Source organism: Trichechus manatus, unplaced genomic scaffold (genome assembly GCF_000243295.1).
Source record: "Trichechus manatus latirostris isolate Lorelei unplaced genomic scaffold, TriManLat1.0 scaffold00078, whole genome shotgun sequence".
In the NCBI taxonomy this organism is placed as follows: domain Eukaryota; kingdom Metazoa; phylum Chordata; class Mammalia; order Sirenia; family Trichechidae; genus Trichechus; species Trichechus manatus.
In genome coordinates, this window is record NW_004444014.1 from 11,250,781 (window position 1) to 11,270,539 (window position 19,759).

The 19,759-nt window shown below is 37.8% G+C and overlaps 1 protein-coding gene across 8 annotated transcripts in view; it reads right to left on the minus strand.

The window, feature by feature from the left end:
- Window positions 1-19,759, minus strand: part of KIAA1328 (KIAA1328 ortholog) — a 354,269-nt gene that overhangs the window by 115,448 nt on the left and 219,062 nt on the right. For 7 of the 8 annotated variants that reach the window (XR_002824780.1, XR_002824781.1, XM_023735436.1 and 4 more), the window contains exons 7-8: window positions 14,514-15,184; window positions 2,526-2,633 (exon numbers count right to left, since the gene is read on the minus strand). Coding sequence is in view for 6 of the 8 variants with exons in the window: in XM_023735436.1 (XP_023591204.1) it covers window positions 2,526-2,633; window positions 14,514-15,184 (779 nt within the window). In the remaining 2 variants the exon portion in view is untranslated. The remainder of the gene's footprint in view (window positions 1-2,525; window positions 2,634-14,513; window positions 15,185-19,759) is intronic. The other variant, XM_004380903.2, reaches the window with a different exon arrangement.

Genomic DNA, 19,759 nt, shown 5'->3' on the forward strand with positions numbered 1-19,759 from the left:
GATAAAGAATCAAATTGCATCAAACTTCTTAATGGCAACATTAGAAACTAGAAATCCAATCTCTTCTGAGGAAAAGTAATCACCAGCCCAGAATTCTATACCTAGCTAAACCATAAAACATGAAGACAAACTAAAGACCTTTTTCAGAGGTGTGAGGTCTCAAAAAAATTACCTCCTCTGTACTCCTTTTTAGTAAGCTATTGAAGGGCATGTTACAGGAAGGTGAAGGAGTATAAACAAAAAAGAGGACATCTAGGAAAAAGAGAATGCAACACAGAGAAGAAGTAAAAAAAAAAAAAAAAAAAATTCCAGAATGATTGATAAGAGAAATTTCAGGATGAAATATCTAACAGCAAGCCTAGAGAATAACCAGTTCAGACTAGAGCAGAATTATGGAGGACTCTAGGAGAGATATATTTAAAAAAAAAAAAAAAAGAAAGAAAGAAAGAAAAGAAGAGAAAATCAAAGGAAAAGAAAAGAATAATGGATGTGCTTGAATATATTGAGATAATTATACTTTCTGGGCCAGTTTGGGAATGACAAGATAAAAGAATGTAAGTTACATGACACCAGGCATTTTTGTCTGTTTTGTGCCCTGTTATATTCCCCAAACCCTACAGCAGTACCTAGCACATGGTGGGGAATGTTAGAAACATTTGTTGGGTGAATAAACGAATGAGTATATAGGAAGTTAAACAAGGAATTTATAAACTGTAGGACAAATAATTTATTCAATAAAAAAGAAACTTAACAATAGTATAAACCAAAACCAAACCAAACCCATTGCTGCTGAGTCGATTCCAACTCACAGCAACCCTATAGGACACAGCAGAACTGCCCCATAGGGTTTCCAAGGCTGTAATCTTTAACAAAGCAGACTGACACATCTATCTCCCGCAGAGTGGCTGGTGGGTTTGAACCACCAACCTTTCAGTTAGCAGCCAAGTGCTTAATCACTGTGCCACCAGGGCTCAGTCTTATTGTAAATAGATTGTAATATGGCTGTATTGAGAGGATCTGTTGCTGTTGAGTCATTTCCCGTTTTAGCGACCCTAGAGAACCGAGGAGAACTACCCCATAGGGCTTCCATGGATATAATCTTTATAGAAGCAGATCGCCACCTCTTTCTCCTGTGAAGCAGCTGGTGGGTTTGAACTGTCAACCTTTTGGTCAGCAGCTGAGTGCTTAACCACTGCACCACCAGGGCTCCTTATTGAGAGGACAGAGGAAGGAAATTGTGTGTGTATGAGTATGTATGTGGAAGAGAGGGAGAAGAAAATCAACTATCACAAAGAAAATCAACACTTTTCGGAGAAATATAACAGAATTCCAAAGTCATGCACAATGACCAGGAAACAATCCAAAATTACTAGCCATATAAAGAAAAGAAAACAAGTCCCATACTCAAGAGAAAAGTCAATCAATGGAAAACAACCCCGAGATGATCCAGATCTTAGAATTAGCAGGCAAGGATTTTAAAGCAGCTACTATAACTATGCTCAAGAACATAAAGGAAAAGATACTTGTAATGAGTAAACAAACAGAAAATCTCAGCAGAAAAACAGAAATTATAACAAAGAACCAAATGGAAATTCTAGAACTTTATGGGCTTAACAGCAGATTAGAGATAACAGAAGAATCATTAAATTCTAGGATGGATAACAGAAATTATCCAATGTGAAGAATGAAAAGATTAGAAAGAAAAAATAGCAGAGCCTCACGAACCTGTGAGGCAGTATCTAAAAGTCTAATATACATGTAATTGGAGCCCCAGAAGGAGAGGAGAAAGATAATAGGGCCAAAAATATTTAAGCAAATAATGGCCAAAAATTTCCCAAATGTCATGAAAAGAGAAATCTCAAACACTGTTTTCGGGGTATAAATTGATTTAACTTTTATGGAAAGCAATTTGGCAATGTGAATCAAGAATCTTGAAAGAATTCACATATTCTCTGAGCTAGTAATTCCATTTAAAGAATCTACACCAAGGAAATAGGTAGAGATAAAGTACAAAATTTACTTACAGGAATGTTCTGCAAAGCATAATGTATAAGAGCAAAACCCTACATTATTCAGTCACGGGCTGATAAATAAATATTGGGGCATAGTTGCCAAACAATAAATATTTATTGAATGAATGAATTAATATTACGTTTTCAGAAAGAATTTAATGACATCAGAAAATCTGATATAATGAAAAAAGCAAAAAATCAAACTGTATAGCATAATCCCAATTACTCAATATAGAAGATAGTATTATACAAAGAAAGATAGACAGGGAAAAAAGGCTCAAAAGATTGCCTTTGAATGATAGGATTATGAATGATGTTTATTTTCTTCACATTTGTTTTTATATCTTATTTCTTCTTTACACTTTTATATTTTTGAAAATTTCATAACAAAAATATATTAATCATATGATAAGAAAACTGAATTTACCAATATAGAGTTATAAATATGTACCAAACACATCCTTAATACCTGTGTCCTTTATATTCTTGCCCTCACTAGCCCCTCAGGTTTACCTTGGTCCAGAGTCACTCCCATTCATATCCAGACTGAGTTTTCGAGGTTTAGTAAGCTCTTCATCAACAGCCATGTCTCTCGATTTAAACATAGCTTTAGTTTTTAACCTGTAAAGGTAAATTTAGAGAATTTCTAATCTTGTACAACTTAAGAAGCTGAATAGTAACCCTTGGATGACCATGCCCTTCCAGCTACATTGCCAGCAACTTATTTTCAAACTAAAACCCAATTTGTCAAAAATAAACAAGGACGTCTTAAATACACGTAAACACAAATTGGTTTCATAGAAATTTAAATTCTCTTTACTTACGGGGAGCAGAAGAACACTGAGTAAAATAATTTAAATACTCAAAATTATAGATACTTCAGGAGCGCTAAGCACTAAATGTGAAGCTTCCCTCTATCCACTGCTAAGCAAGTATGTTTTGATCACTAGAGTCTAAACGGGAATTTTAGTAACTTTAAGTACGCGTGTGAATTTTAGTAACTCTAAGTATGCATGCGAAAGCTGGACAATTAATAAGGAAGACCAAAGAAGAGTTGACGCCTTTGAATTGTGGTGTTGGAGAGGAGTGTTGAATATACCAGGGACTGCCAAACAAACAAACAGTTCTGTCTTGGAAGAAGTACAACCAGAATGCTCCTTAGAAGCAAGGATGGCGAGACTACATCTTACCTACTTTGGACGTGTTGTCTGGAGAGATTAGTTCCTGGAGAAGGACATCATGCTTGGTAAAGTAGAGGGTCAGTGAAAAAGAGGAAGACCCTCAAAGAGATGGACTGACACAGGAGCTGCAACAACGGGCTCAAGCATAACGACGATTGTCAGAATGGTGCAGAAGTGGGCAGTGTTTTGTTCTGTTGTTCACAGTGTTGCTATGAGTCAGAATCGACTCAATGGCACCTAACAACAAGTATCGCTAACCCTACCAAACACATACATGGGAGGCACCCCTGTCTCATATTGACAATACAAAGATCTAGGACTACAGCTCAATAACTAACAACATATTTTCTCTGGATCACAGATAAACTCCCCCAAAAGAACCGGAAGACATTGTATCTATCCATCAATACTAATTTAGCCCTACCATCACATATACTGAGAAGGGAAGGCAGTTGAAGAAATGAGCATGACATGAAGTCTACGAGGAGACTGGGTATCAATTAATCACTGATATCAACTATGTGACACTTATTGCCCATTCCTATTCCTCCAGTTTTTTGGACATGTTCTGTGGTTATCTGTTAAACTATATCTTGTAACTATGAAACCAAACTATGAAGAAGTAAGAACATTTTTAACACACTATAGTCATTTTCATCACTGTCAAAAGACGTTCTTACAATTGCAACTAACTATGCGAAATGCCATACAAGGATAAGTATGTAGACTAATTACCCTCTAGGAATTTAGAGTTTAACACTAATACTTCGTCATGATACACAGGTAGCTAGGTAACTACAGATGAAAAATGTTAAAATTAGGCAAATATAAGAACAGAGTGAAATGACAGTAGCCATAGTAGCAGTCACAGAACCCTCTACAGGATTAGTAGTAATAATGATGATGTTGATGATGACAGCAGCTATCATTTAATGAGTCTACTTTACACACGGAGCCCTGGTGGTGCAGTGGTTAAGCATTCAGCTGCTAACCAAAATGTCGGCAGTTCAAATCCACCAGCTGCTCCCTGAAAACCCTATGGGGCAGTTCTACTCTGTCCTACAGGGTCGCTATGAGTTGGAACTGACTTGACAGCAACGGGGTATAGGTTATGTCTATTATCTTGTTGATCCTTGCAATCACCCTATGAAGTAGTTACTATTATTACATCTAATTACAGATAAGAAAAGTGAGGTACAGGCACATAACTCATCCAAGGTGACACAGTTTTAAGTGGTGAAGGCAGTGCTATCATAGCTAGGTATGTATAGACTACATGTATTAAAGCATACTGTAAGAATTGTAGACAAAGGTAAATCTATTTAGCCTTGATTTTTATTCATTATACATATACTACTTTGCTCCAAAAAGGATTTAAGGTGGTTCTTGGCACTGTCATGAATAGTAATCTAGATAAATCCTTTCTGATCAATCTGGAAAGGGCTCACAGAGATAACATCCTTTTGAAGGCTCTTATTGACCATTATGTAACATCAAGGTAGCAGAATGAATCATTAATCACAATTAAAGTAAATCTAAATGTCATGCCAAATTTATTGCAAAATGACAGGCTCATCCAAGAATTCTGAACTACTATAATAATTCTGTGATACTCATTTGGGATTCAACTACAGATTGCCTTCCCAAAATTTCTCTTGAACCTCCTGAGCACCATAAACAATGTCTTGTACGTAGAAGATATTAATAAATTCATTAATTTAAGTGGGCTATTTAAATTATGAGTTCAGTAAAGATATATAAAAACTCAAACTATATACAAATCAGAGACTAAGATTATATATAATAAACTCCTGAGAGATGGAATCAAGTCTTGCTCATTTTGATACTCCTCTCATACAGTTTTGCACAGAGTAGGGTGCTTAATAAATCTTTTCTGAAACTAGGAGAACTGAACTGAGTTACAGACTATTACATATTAAAAAAATAAGGTGCTAATTTTATGTATATTCAGTAACTTTAATAGAGTTAGGTGAGAAAGAGGTTGATGTATGTTGGAGTAATCATAGAAAGCTAGAAAATCTGAAGTAGTGGGATTTGATCTGTGCTGTAATTAATAAACAGAGTGTACATAAATGGAAAAGTAGAACAAAGATATTTAAATCAGAGGAAAAGGTATGGCTAGAGGAAAAACTATGAATGGTATTGGGAAGATTTTAAGGAGACAAACTTGCCTTCAGAAAAAAGTTGTTTCTGAGGAAAAGTGGGGCAAAAGGGTAGAGAGGTGATCCTAGATTATGCAAAGCTTTGAATTTAGGAGGATTAATTTGAGACAGATATTCTTGGTATATGACACTAATGTGCAGAGGATTGAATTTCAGATAACTCATAAGTGATAAAATTATACAAATCTAAAAACTAGGCCAGAGAGTAGGACAACTTTCAGCCTAAAAATAGGAATTGTGATACTGATTAATCAAATGGATAGATTTAGGCCCAAGTTCTGGGTTGTACCATCTAACTGTGGTTAACATGGTAGAAGTAAGCAGGAGAATAAGTGAAAACTGTTCAATTAAAAATGTCTTGGGCCTCTGTATAACTGGGCATCTCACGTAGATTCTTTTACCTCTTGATTGGGGAGAAGTTTCTTTTAGGACTAGAACTATACAAGGATAGAATGAAATGGCAAAACTGTGATGGCTGATAAAGAGTCACAAAGACCTTCTTTAAAAGATGACTAAGACACTAGAAATCAGCCTGACCAGTATCTAAAGGTGGCCATTGTCACAGGCTGGTATTGTCTGATGGTTTGTGTGTATTTAGTTTACAAGGGCTACCCAAGAAGATTGGAAATGCCCCAGCATAAAACATTGGGACTTCTAAGCTAGAAATCAACAGACTCCTTCTAAGGGATCTATCCGAGAGATTACATTAAAGTCAAATGATAACCACTTGCCAGGATGGGAACTCTGCACATAAGTTAGAAACATGGTCTGCTTTAAAAATTAGTATAAAGAGATCTGGGTCCAAGAAAGAGCTCAAATTATCTCAGGTGAGTAGTTTTCCATCAGGTAGTATATATTTTTGGAGTTTAAGAAATGTAAAAAATTTCAAGGGTAATGCTAGAAAACAGGCACTCTCCCTACAATACCATACGCATATTGTGGACTGCTCCGGTAATTTGCCTTGCAAAATTTTGTCCAATCTACAAAAGTCTAATTTCTGAATAAAAAATAATGAAATTTAATTCACCTAATTTATTAGACAAGTAAAATCGGAAAAAACAAAAACAAAAAACTAGAAATCATTCAACCTATTGAATTTTTACACATTTATTTGCTCTTTATTACTTATTAAAATTTCTAAGGACTTCCAGTTTGGGACAGGATGAAGCAGATGCACTCCTCCCTATTCCCCCCACCCCCCTCCGCTAAGTGCTGCCAAAAACGCTAGACATTGTACCTGAAACAAATGCAAGAGGACTCTAAAATGTAGAGAGAAAAGGCAGACTGGGACCAGAGGTACAGCACAGTGGCGAGATTCCTGGGGTTTGTTTTTGTCTCATACAGCCCAGATTGTATGCTGGAGAAGCTGGCAACCTGGAAATGCCAAAGAAGCACAGGGTAGAAAGAGTTTGCTCTCTCTAGTCAAAGAATCAGAAAAGGGGCAGTCTAGCAAAACAGGAAATGTTTACATACTAACTGCCCTACTGGAGCCAAGCATCACAGAAAAAAACTGTGGCTCTATTCCCTCGACCCCCACCAGCATTGGCCAAGTGGGGGCCTAGATTTCTATTCTCCACTGGCTATTATAGGGCACCCCTAAACTCCCTGCTAGGGTGGTATCAGAGAAGGCCTGCTAAAAAAGATTAGAATAAGATCCAGTGTCTCATATCATGATACCCAAAACATCCAGGATGCAATTGAAAATTGTTCATCATACCAAGAATTAGGAAAATCTCAACTTGAATGAGAAAAGACAATTAACAGATGGCCAGTACTGAGATAACACAAATGTTGGAATTATCTGACAATGATTTTAAAGCAGCCATCATAAAAATGCCTCAATGAGCATTTATGAACACACGTGAAATAAATGAAAAAACAGTGAGTCTTCGCAAATAAACAGAAGACATAAAGAAGAACCAAATGGAAATTTTAGTTTGGGAAAATACTCACCTGAGATAACTGAACAAACACAATAACCAAAATACATAAACCAGTGGCTTAGGTCACCAACGAAATGGAGAAGACAGAGGAAAGACTCAGTGAACTTGATAACAGAGTAAGAGAAATGACAAAATCTGAACAGAAAGAAGTAGACTGGGAAAAAACAAAACAAAACACAGAGAGACTCAGAGACCTGTGGGACTGTAACAAAAGACTGCATATTCCTGTCTTCAGAGTCCCAGAAGGAGAGGAGAAGAGTGTGGGGCTGAAAAAGTATTCAAAGAAATAATAGCTGAAAATCCCCTAAATTTGGCAAAAAACATAAAACTATAGATTCAAGTTGAGCAAACTCTAAACAGGATAAACCTAAAGAAATCCATATCATAGTCAAACTTTTGAAAACTAAAGACAGAGAAAAAAATCTTGAAAGCAGCAAAAGAAAAAGGGGAGCTTATCTAACAGAGAAAAAACATTTCAAAGACAGTGGATTTCTCATCAGAAAATATATACGCCAAAAGGAAGTGGCCCAAAATTTTTCAATTCCTGAAAAATAAAAAGAACTCTCAACCCAGAAATCCTTATCCAGCAATAATATCCTCTCAGATGAAGAAAAACTAAGACAATTTATTGCCAGCACACTTGACCCTATAAGAAGGGCTAAAGAATTCTCATGCAACAAAAAGGATATGATAAAAGAAGGAATCATGGAATATCAGGAAGGAAGAAAGAATAAAAAGAATAAAAATCTGGATAAATACAATAGACTTCAATTTTCTAAATTATTTTCTGACGTGGTTCTAAATATAAGCAGAGGAAATATTTAAGATGATCATATTATAAATGGAAGAGGATAACCCATTGCGGTTGATTCTGACTCACAGTAACCCTATATGACAGAGTAGAACTGACACATAGGGTTTCCAAGGCTGTAATCTTTACGGAAGCAGACTGTCACATCTTTTTCCCATGGAGCGGCTGGTGGGTTTGAACTACCAACCTTTTGGTTAGCAGTGGAGCGCTTAACCACTGTGCCACAAGGGGACCTTAAAAAATACCAAACCGAACCAGTTGCCTTCAAGTAGACCCCATGTGTGGCAGAGTAGAACTGTGCTCCATAAGGTTTCCAATGGCTGATTTTTTGGGAGCGGATTGCCAGGCCTTACTTCCAAGGTGCCTCTGGGTGGACTCAAACCTCCAATCTTTTAGTTAGCAGCCTAGTGCTTAACTGTTTGTGTCACCCAGGGACCCCTAAAGGGATCTTATGGTAGGTAATATTTCTACACTTCAATTAAACTGGTAAAATGTGACACCAGGGTACTGTTATAGGTGTATAACTTAATACCTAGAGCAATCACCAAAAAACCTATAGAAAGAGATATACTCAAAAACACTATAGATAAATCAATATGAAATTCTAAAAAATGTTCAAGTAACCCAAAGGAAGAAAAAAAAGCAGTAAAAACCAGAGGGAACAAACATAAATCAAAAAGTAAAATGTTAGACTTAATCCCTAACTTCAAAATGACAATTTAGGTAGGTTGAAAGTAAAAGGATGGAAAAACACATACTATGCAAACAATCAAAAGAAAGCAGGAATGGCTATGTTAATATCATATAAAATAGACTTTAGAAAAAAGAAAATTACTAGGGATAGGGAGGGACATTACATAGTGATAAAATGGTCAATCCATCAGGAAGACATAAAACCCGTTGCCATTGAGTAGAACTGCCCTATAGGGTTTCCAAGGAGCAGCTGGTGGATTCAAACTGCTGTCGTTTTGGTTAGCAGCTGAGCTCTTTACCACTGATGTGTAGGCACCAGACAACAGAGATATAAATGTGTGAAATAAAACCTGATAGAACTGGAAGGCAAAATAGACATACTCACGATTGTAGCCGGAGATTTCAACATCCCTCTCTCAACAACTGATAGAACAACTAGGCAGAAAATCAACTAGGATACAGAATTCAACAATACCATCAACCACCATGATCTAATGGCACTTATAGAACACTCTACCAAACAACAGCAGAAAACACATTTTTTTCAAGCATGCATGGAATATATATATTAAGATAGACCATATCCAGGCCTCTAAAACAAACTCAACAAATTTAAAAGAACTGAAATCGTGCAGAGTGTGTTATTTGACCACAATGGAAACAAACTAGAAATCAGTAACAAAGAAAATACAAAAGCCCCCAAAACTTGAAAACTAAACACTTCTCAATAACCCATGGCTCAAAGAGGAAATCTTACGGGGACATAAAAAATATACTGAACTGAATGAACATAAAAATATGGCATAACAAAATTTATGGGACAAAGCAAAATAGTGCTGAGAAATTTATTGCACTAAATGCTTCCAATAGAAAGGAGGAAAAGTCTCAAACCAAGAATCTAAGCTTCCACCTTAAGAAATGAGAGAAAGAGGAGCAAAATAAATTCAAAGCAAGCAAAGGAAAGAAATAATACAGGGCAGGAATCAATGAAATTGAAAACAGAAAAACAGTAGGAAAAAAGTCAATGAAACAAAAAGCTGGTTCTTTGAAAAGATAATTAAAATTAACAAACTTGTAGCAAGACTGACAAAGCAAAAAAAAAAAAAAAAAGAGGACAAAAATTACCAGTATCAGAAATAAAACAGGGGATATAACTACAGACCCTGTAGATAGCAATAAAAAATGTGATAAGAACTACACTAAGAACAAACTTCATATATAAATTTGATGAATTACGTGAAATGAACCAATTCTTTAAAAGCACAAACTACCACAACTCACTCAATTTCAAACAGATAATTTGAATAGCCCTATAATAAGGAAATTGAACTCATAATTTAAAAACTCCCAAAAAAGAAATCTTCAGGCCCAGATAGTTTCGCTGGGGAATTCTACCAAAAGATTAAAGAATTAGCATCAATTCTACACAATCTCTTCCAGAAAGGAGAATTGGAGGGGACACTTCTCAACTCATTTTATGAGGCCACTGTTACCTTGATACTAAAATCAGACAAAGAATATGAAAAAAAGAAAACTACGGACCAATATCCCTTATCAATACTGACACAAAATCTTTACTGAAATATCAGTAAATAGAATTCAGTAATATACAGAAAGAATTATACATTATGACCAAGTAGGGTTTATCCCAGGGAGGTAAAACTTGTTTAATATTTGAAGATCAATCAATGTAATATCAGCAGCTAAATAAGAAAAATCAAACGATTATATCAGTTGATGCAGAAAATGCATCTGACAAAATCCAACACCCATTCATGATAAAAGTTTTATACAATCCATAAAAAACAAAAATAATTGATAAATTAGACTTCATTAAAAACTTCTGCTTTCTACCAAGGCTTCCATCAGACTGAGTCCAGTACAGCTAGATGGTGCCCGGTTACCACCACTGACTGCTCTGACCAGGATCACAACAGAGGGTTCTGGACAGAGCTGGAGAAGGATGTAGAACAAAATTCTAACTCACAAAAAAAAGACCAGATTTACTGGCCTAAAGGAGACTGGAGAAACCCCAAGAGTATGGCCCCCAGACACCCTTTTAGCTCAGTGGTGAAGTCACTTCCAAGGTTCACCGTTCAGCCATGGAGTGGACAGCCTCATAAAACCAAATGGGACTAATGAGGCACAGCAGTCCACGGACAAGGACTAGAAGGCAGAAGGGGACACGAAAGCTGGTGATAGGGAACCCAAGGTTGAGTAAGGACACTGTTGACATGTAGTGGGGTTGTTAACCATTGTCATAGGGCAACATGTGTACTGTTTAATGAGAAACTATTTTGTTCTGTAAACCTTCATCTAAAGTGAGAATAGCAGCACAATTGGAAGAGCGTAGTCGATGTCACTGAACTGCGCATGCAGAAATTTTTGAAATGGTGTCTCTTTGGCTATGTATATTTTCACCAAAAAAAAAAAAAAAGGTCGAGAAGGGAGAGGGTTGACATGTCATGGGCTTGTTAACCAATGTCATAAAACAATATGTGTACTACTGTTTAATGAGAAACTATTTGTTCTGTAAACCTTCACCTGAAGTACAGTAAAAAAAAAAAAAAAAAACCTGCCAACAACGACAACAACAACAAAAAACTTCTGCTCTGTAGAAGATCCTGTTAAAAGGGCAAAAAGAGAAGCCACATGAAAAGAGAAGCTACAGACTGGGAGAAATATTTGCAAACCACATATCTGACACAGGACTCATATCTACAATATATAAAGAACTCTTGAAACTCAACAGTAAAAAAAAACCCAAACAACACAATTAGAAAATAGGGAAAAGATATTGAAGAGGCAATTCACCAAAGAAAATGAAAGGAGGGCAAACAAGCACGTGATCAACATCACTAGCCATCAGGAAAACACAAATTAAGACCACAATGAAATATCACTACTCACACTTTATTATTATTATTATTATGTGCCGTCAAGTCAGTTCCAACTCATAGCAACACTATATACAGTAAAAAGGAAACACTGCCCAGTCCCGCACCACCCCCACGATCATTGCTATGTTCGAGTCCACTGTTGCAGCCACTGTGTCCATCCATCTCATTAAGGGCATTTCTCTTTTTTGCTGACCCTCTACTTTACCAAGCATGATGTCCTTTTCCAGGGACTAGTCTCTCCTGATAACATGTCCAAAGCACGAGAGAAGAAGTCTCGCCATCCTCGCTTCTAAGAAGCATTCTGGCTGTACTTCTTCCGAGACAGATTTGTTCGTTCTTCTGGCAGTCCGTGGTATATTCAGTATTCTTCACCAACATCATAATTCAAAAGCATCAATTCTTCTTCGGTCTTTCTTATTCACTGTCCAGCTTTCGCATGCATACGAGGCAACTGAAAATACCATAGCGTGGGTCAGGAGCAGCTTAGTCCTCAAAGTGACATCTTTGCTTTTTAACACTTTAAAGATCTTTTGCAGCAGATTTGCCTGATGCAATATGTCATTTGATTTCTTGACTGCTGCTTCCATTGGAGTTGATTGTGGATCCAAGTAAAATGCCATCTGTCAATATTTTCTCTGTTGATCATGATGTTGCTTATTGGTCCAGTTGTGAGGATTTTTGTTTTCTTCATGTTGAGGTGTAATCCATACTCATATATTAGAACAGGTAAAATAAAAATTAGTGACAATATCTAATGCTGGCAAGGATGTGGAAAAACTGGCTCTCTCATACATTGTTGGTGGGAATATATTATAAACTAAGTGTAGTATAATTAAATGTATATTTAATTTAATATACACTTACCATATGATCTAGTAACCATACTCCTAGCTTTCATCCCAAACATCTAGAAAATTTCAGTCCACACAAACATCTACACACAAATGTACACAGCAGCTTGATTTGTAATAGACAAAAACTGGAAATAGCCTAACTGTCCTTCAATAAGTAAACGGTTAAACAACCTGGTACAGTCATATCATGGAATCTACTCAACAATAAATAGGTATTATATATGCCACAACCCATATGAATCTGAAGGGCATTATGCTAAGTAAAAAACAAAAAGCCAATCTTGAAAGGTCATATACTGGATAATCCCATTTATATAACATTTTCAAAATGACAAAATCATAGAGATTGACAAAAAATTAGTGGTTCACAAAGGTTAGGGATGGTGGAGACAGAAGCGGGTGGGTGTGACTACAAAGGGGTAGCATAAAGGAGATCTCTGTGGGATGAAATAATTATGCATATGATTGTGGTGGTGGTTACACAAATCTACACAAGTGATAAAATGGCACAGAACCACAGACACACATTGTACCAGTGTGAATCTATAGGTTTTGATGTTTTATTATAGTTATGTAAGCTGTAGCCATTGAGGGAAACTGAGAGAAGGGTATATGGAATCTCTCTGTACTATTTTTGCAACTTCCTATACATCTATAATTATTTCAAAATAAAAGTTAAAATATATCTATACATCTGTATAAATTTTTGCAACTTATACATACACAATATTTGTTCAAAAGCTGTGTTTCCTAGCTTTCTCAACTAAGCTAGGATGATAAAAAGAATAAGGACTTTATTATCATTATATAGCATTATTTGCATATACAATGCCATAAAAATGATCATGATTGCTATTTTAAAATTATCCATTCTCTCCTGCTAGATTGTGCCCTCCTCAAAGTAAAAACTACATTTGATTCATTTTTCTATCCCAAGTACCCAGAACCATTCCTTACATATCAAAGGCACTCAATAAAAGTTTGTTGAGTGAAGATCTCAGGAGAGCCTATAATTAACTGGAGGATTAGAGATTTGGGTCATAAAATTGCAACATCTTGGCCTTTGGCGACAACCTTTTTATAAAAGACTTCATTTTCACTTACTTCATGTCTAATCACAAAGGAAGTGAAAGAGGAAGATCACTTTGGGCTCCAGGAAAAGCAGATGTTAGTTACACTGAGGGAAAAATGTCAAGATGGAACTTTCGAAGAAATCAGAATCTAAAAAATAGTAGATATGATCTCATAATGAAAGAAAATTAACTCCAAGAAGTAAAGAAAATAACACGTTTATTAAGTACGTCTGTATGGGGTGTATATGTAATAAGAATGTGTACAAAAGAGAAATGGTAAGTTTGACCAAGGAGGAAACGGCAGGGGTATATAAGCATTTCCCTGTAAAACCCTGCAATTTAGCTTTTGAAACAGTTTTTAGGGAGGAACTGTTAACGGAAAAACAATCTAAATGTTGGGAAATTGGTAAGCATTGGTTAATGAACAACTTATGCTTCGATCACCAGAAAAGGTTGATGTTAGAAGGCTCCCATCATTTATTATATGTTATATTACGATGGATAAATATGGAAAGATGATAGCTAATCACACTTCTTCACAATCTGATTCCACGCCCTGAAATCTCAAGCTTTTACTTAATGCCAAATATTCTCTACAAATGTTGTCTCTGGAATTTGGCAAAAATTACACTAAACTGCTCAGTAGTAGATTATTTTAAGCTAACATTTTGGAAGACAAGGTAATATTTCAAGACCTTCAAAGAAGACAAGGGAATTTACTTATTAGTTAAAGCTGGTATGCCTCTTGATCAAGCCAGGACCCCAAGGAAGCTCTATCCCTACACATCTGCTATAGTAACTCACTAGCCATTTTACACTGTTATCCAAGCTACAGCAATTGCTGAAAGAACAATTAGACTCACCAATTGTAATCCAGTCGAGACTGGTGAAGCTGCTGCTGTTTTAAGAGAAGCTTTGTCTCCTGTTGGGCCAACAGATGCTGAAGGCGCTCCTTTTCAATTTCCAGCTCCATTTTCTGAAGCATAAGTTGCTGCCTTCTATCTTCTGACAATTGCTTTTTGACATCAGTTTCACTGGGATGCAGTGCCCCTCGACCATGCATCAGAGATGCCCAGGAAAGCCCACAATAAATACATGATTCCGGATGTGTACTGGAACACCAAGGGGCCATGTTTGTAGGATGGCTCTCATGAACATGACCTGCATTTTCAGAAAGTCCATGACCACAACATTGACTAGATGGAGGCTTAAGGTCTGGACATTCTTTCATCTTCAGCTCTTCTGGTGAAGCTTTCTCTTTAGGGGCTACATCCACTGGTTTTCTCCTTGGAGATGAATAATTAAATTTTCTGGTCTCCAATGGCACCCTGTCTAAACTCTCGCTGGGATGATGAAGCGCTGCTGGTTTCAAAGAATTATTCCTAAACTCCATAAGGGATTCTGAAGCTGAGTCCTGGTTTGCAGACTTAGACCTTTGCTTAGTTTGATAATATGTTTGTGGTTTGGCTACACTCAAGTAGGAACCATCCAATTCCACAGATGAAGATCGAAGAGTACTTTTCCTATTGGATACCTAAAAGGAATCACAAGACCACTTATTAAATAAGTACAAAATAAAACATGTTCTGTCTCTTGGCTTTTCAGAAATCAACGATATATTTTTACCAAACAAAACTGCTGTTTTGTCTTCTAAATAATAAACAACAGTACTCACACACCTAAACAGACATGTGCCACATAGCTAAATCCATTTTCAAACAACCTACATTTAAGTAAACTCCATGTAAGGATGAGAAAAAAACAAGCTACACGCTGCTTACGCAAGATCTTTGGTGATTTCAGGAACTGCAAATAATGAAGGTTACATAAAATCAACTTTAAAAAGAGGCAAATGCTAATGTCTTAAATGCGTAATTTTGCATACTAAGCCAAGAAATCTATTCACCCACCTTAAAAAATATCCTTTGATTGGCCATTATACAGCATGAGATTTGATGTAAAACATTTCACCTATACTGAATAGGATGTTAGTTACTACTAGATATTTGATGAGTTTTTATAAGTATCTTTATAGAACATAGATAAAACCAACCACTTTCAATAAAACGATTCTAATCAAAAGCAGTTATTTAAATACAAAACATATTTAATTTCAGCTATAAACTACAAGTGAATTTTCAATTAAGCTGTTCAAATGATTACAATCTGATGGCCTCAGACAGATAGAACAGTTGCACATTACCTCCGACAGGCCAATACAGTGAGCTCGCCCAGCATTTTAGTTTCAGGACTGTTCTACCAGGGAGAGCAAAACTTAAAATCTATTATCAGCAATTCTTGAACTTTAGTGAGCATCAGAATCACATGGAGGGTTTTAGAAACATGAATTGCTGGGCCTCATCTCCAGAGTTTCCAGTTCAGTTGGTCTGGAACAGAGCAGGAGAATTTGCATTTCTAACAAGTTCCCCGGTGATGCTGATGCTGCTGATTTGGGGCCACATACTGAGAACCACTGGTCTATGTTATGGAACATCTCTATCTGCTTCATTGTCAACCTTGGCCTTGGAAGGCTGCATTGTTGAAAAGTCATATTTCTCTTGAATCCTTGAGCAAATAAGCTTCTCTGCAAACAACTGCTGGTGAAAAGTGAAAGATAATTTCAGTGGGTATGAAAGTAAGATGAAGAGGGATTTCTGTTTGTTTTTGACATATTTGGTTACTATCAATGTTCAATATGCAAAAGATTTCCTAAATTTGCTTAAACAGAGATATAAAATGACAAGGAACCAACTATCTTATATCACCATATATCTTCTAATCCATATACCTTCTAATCCATGTATTACTAGCATAATAATAATAAGCATGTATGTGCTATTTTATAGTATCATTTTTTTCCCTTAACATTATTTCCATACGTCCATTTTTAGGCATTAACATAGCCTACACTTACTTTAATGGGAATGGTTGCTAAATTATTTACAAATATCAGGTATTTAGAATATTCCTAAAAATTTTTTTGATCAACTTTCTATGTTCTTGAGACACAATGCAGCTTAATGATTTTGATGCACGCGCTGTCAAAGAGAATATGGCTTTGCCAATTACCTGCTGGGTGACTTCTGCATGTGTGGTAGGCAGAATTCTAAGATGGCCCTTGAGATTCCCATCCCCCTTGTACATATGTCCTGTATAATCTCTTCCCCTTGAGTGTGGGAAGGAACTGCGACTGCAAAGGGATATCACTCCTGTGATTGTTACATTACATGGCAAAAGGAACTTTGCAGATGTAATTAAGGTTCCTAATCAGTTGACATGAGTTAATAAAATAATAAAGGGAGGTTACTCTGGGTGGCTTGGCCTAATTAGGTAAGCCTTTCAAAAGAGCATCGGTGGCCTCCCTGAGGTCAGACAGATTCTCATGCTGGCCTTTTAGAAATAACCTGCCAAGTGGAGGGTGAGTGGAGGGGGTCAGGTGGCACAGAGCATAAAATGGTCCCTATGCACAGAGTGGTCTCTGGCATATAGAAGCATAGAGTGGTCTCTGGTCAGGAGCTAGCAAGAAAATGGGGGTATTAATCATACAGCCACAAGGAGCTGAATGCTGCCAACAACCATGTGAACTTGGAAGAGGACCTCGAGCTCAAGATGAGAATGCAGTCTAGCTGACCCCCTGATTGCAACCTGAGCAGAGAACTCAACGAAACTGTGCCCAGACTCATGACCCACAGAAACTGTAAGATAATAAATATGTGTTGTTTCATGCCACAAGTATGTTCTTATGCTTATGGGAATTTGTTACACAGCAATAAAAAACTAATGTAGCATGTTACTCAGTTTGTCTAAGCCTTAGTCTTCATCAGTAAATCAGTCCTCATCAGTAAAACAGGGATTAAAAACAGCATCTACCTCAAAACTGAATGTGGTGGTGAGAAAGACTGGCAGTTACCATGGGTACCTGTCTTAGTCACCTAGTGCTGCTACAACAGAAATACCACAGGTGGATGGCTTTAACAAAGTGAAATTTATTTCTTCACAGTAAAGTAGGCTAAAGTCCAAATTCAGGGCATCAGCTCCAGGGGAAGGCTTTCTCTGTCTGTCGGCCTTCTCAACAATGTTCCCTCGGACTAGGAGCTTCTCCACGTGGTGACCCTGGGTCCAAAAGACATACTGCTTTCTTGGTGGTATGAGGTCCCCCTGTCTCTCTGCTCACTTCTCTCTTTTATATCTCAAGAGATTGCCTCAGGACACAACCCAATCTTGTAGATTGAGTCCTGCTTACTAACAACAGCCGCCCATCCTCCCTCATTAACATCATAAAAGCAGGATTTACAACATACAGGAAAATCACACAATACCAGGAATCATGGCCCAGCCAAATTGATACACACATTTGGGAGAGAGGGGGGGACATAATTCAATCCATGACACTCTACACTTTGGCCCCCAAAAAATCACATCCTTGCAACATGGAAAACATATTCACCCCATCATATCATAGCAAAAGTCTTAACTCCAAGCCCAAAATCTAAAAATTCCTCTTCATCTGGAAATCTAGAAGACAAGTTATCTGCTTCCAAAGGTACAGTGGTAGAACAGGCACACGCTAGACATTTCCATTACAAATGGGAGAAACTGGAGGAAAAGAAGGGATAACAGGCACCAAGCAAGTCAGCAGAACACATTACATTAGCCTTCAAGACTTTGAAAATAATCTTCTGTCCTCTGAGACAATTTACACAATGACCCGCCCCCCAGACTCTAGGTATTGGCCACACTCTCCAGATTCTGAGTGGAGGCCCCTCAGCCCTGGGCTTCAGCTCTGCCTTCCAGGCCCACTGGGACGGCAACTCTGCTCCCTCGGCTTTAGGCACACCATTCTCCCAGTCCCTCTGAGTGGCGACTCTACCCTTAGAAGCACCAGAGGGCATGGCTCCATGCTTTGAAACCCCTGAGGTCATGGCCATACCTTTTGAGACCGAGGCAGCTCGGCTTCTTGTGTTCCTTGTCTCTTTAGCTTGTTTCCTGGTTTCTTAGCCTCTCAGTTCCTCGGGCCTCATGCCCATATCCGCCCTGCTGGGGCAAGTGTTCCAAAGCTCTGTAGCTCCACTGGTAAGTGCTAGAGGTGCCCCACTCCTCCAGGAAGCCTCCTGCCCACAGGCACTCAGCTCCCTGGCTCCATGGGTCGGCTCCAGCTCCGTCTGGCACGGGTCTCCTGGTTCTGCTGCTGCCGGTTCTCTGCTGTTGCCACTTCTTTACCGATGCAAGTTCTCTGCTGCTGCTGGTCCTCTATCCCCTCACAGTTTCAGAACTGCTCCCACATTTTAGGTATCTGTTAGAGCAGCACTCCACTCTCTTGGTACCAAACTCTGTCTTAGTCATCTAGTGCTGCTATAATCTAGTGGATGGCTTTAACAAGGTTTATTTCCTCACAATAAAGTAGGCTAAAAGTCCAAATTCAGTGTTCCCCTGGACTAGGAGCTTCTCCACGCAGGGACCCCAGGTCCAAAGGACGTGCTCTGCTCCTAGAACTGCTTTCTTGGTGGTATGAGGTCCCCTCTCTGCTCACTTCTCTCTTTTATATCTCAAGAGATTGCCTCAGGACACAATCCAATCTTGTAGACTGAGTCCTGCCCCACTAACACAACTGCCACCCATCTTCCCTCATTAACATCATAGAGGCAGGATTTACAACATACAGGGAAATCACACAATACCAGGAATCATGGCCCAGCCAGATACACACATTTTTGGAGGGACATAATTCAATCCATGACAACCAGGAATCATGGCCCAGCCAAACTGATACATACATTTTTTGGGGGACATAATTCAATCCATGGCGGTGCCTATTTATAAGGGTGCCATTAACAAACAGCGAAAAAAAAGTCGTATTTATCCAAACTTTCTCTAAGGGGAACATTGCTTGCGTGAGGGGTGAGATACTCAAACGACATGATTGGTTAACAACAGATTATCTCTATCTTCTAAAGAGAGTGAGTTCAGTTACCTACGTTTATGTTGCTATGGTGGGTTTGCTAGTTGGGCCATAGCTGAATTGTTTGGGATAATACAGAAGTTCTATAACTGTCTTCTTCACACAAAAGATGTCAATCTTGCACTAACATCTTGCCCTGCCTCTTTGGGT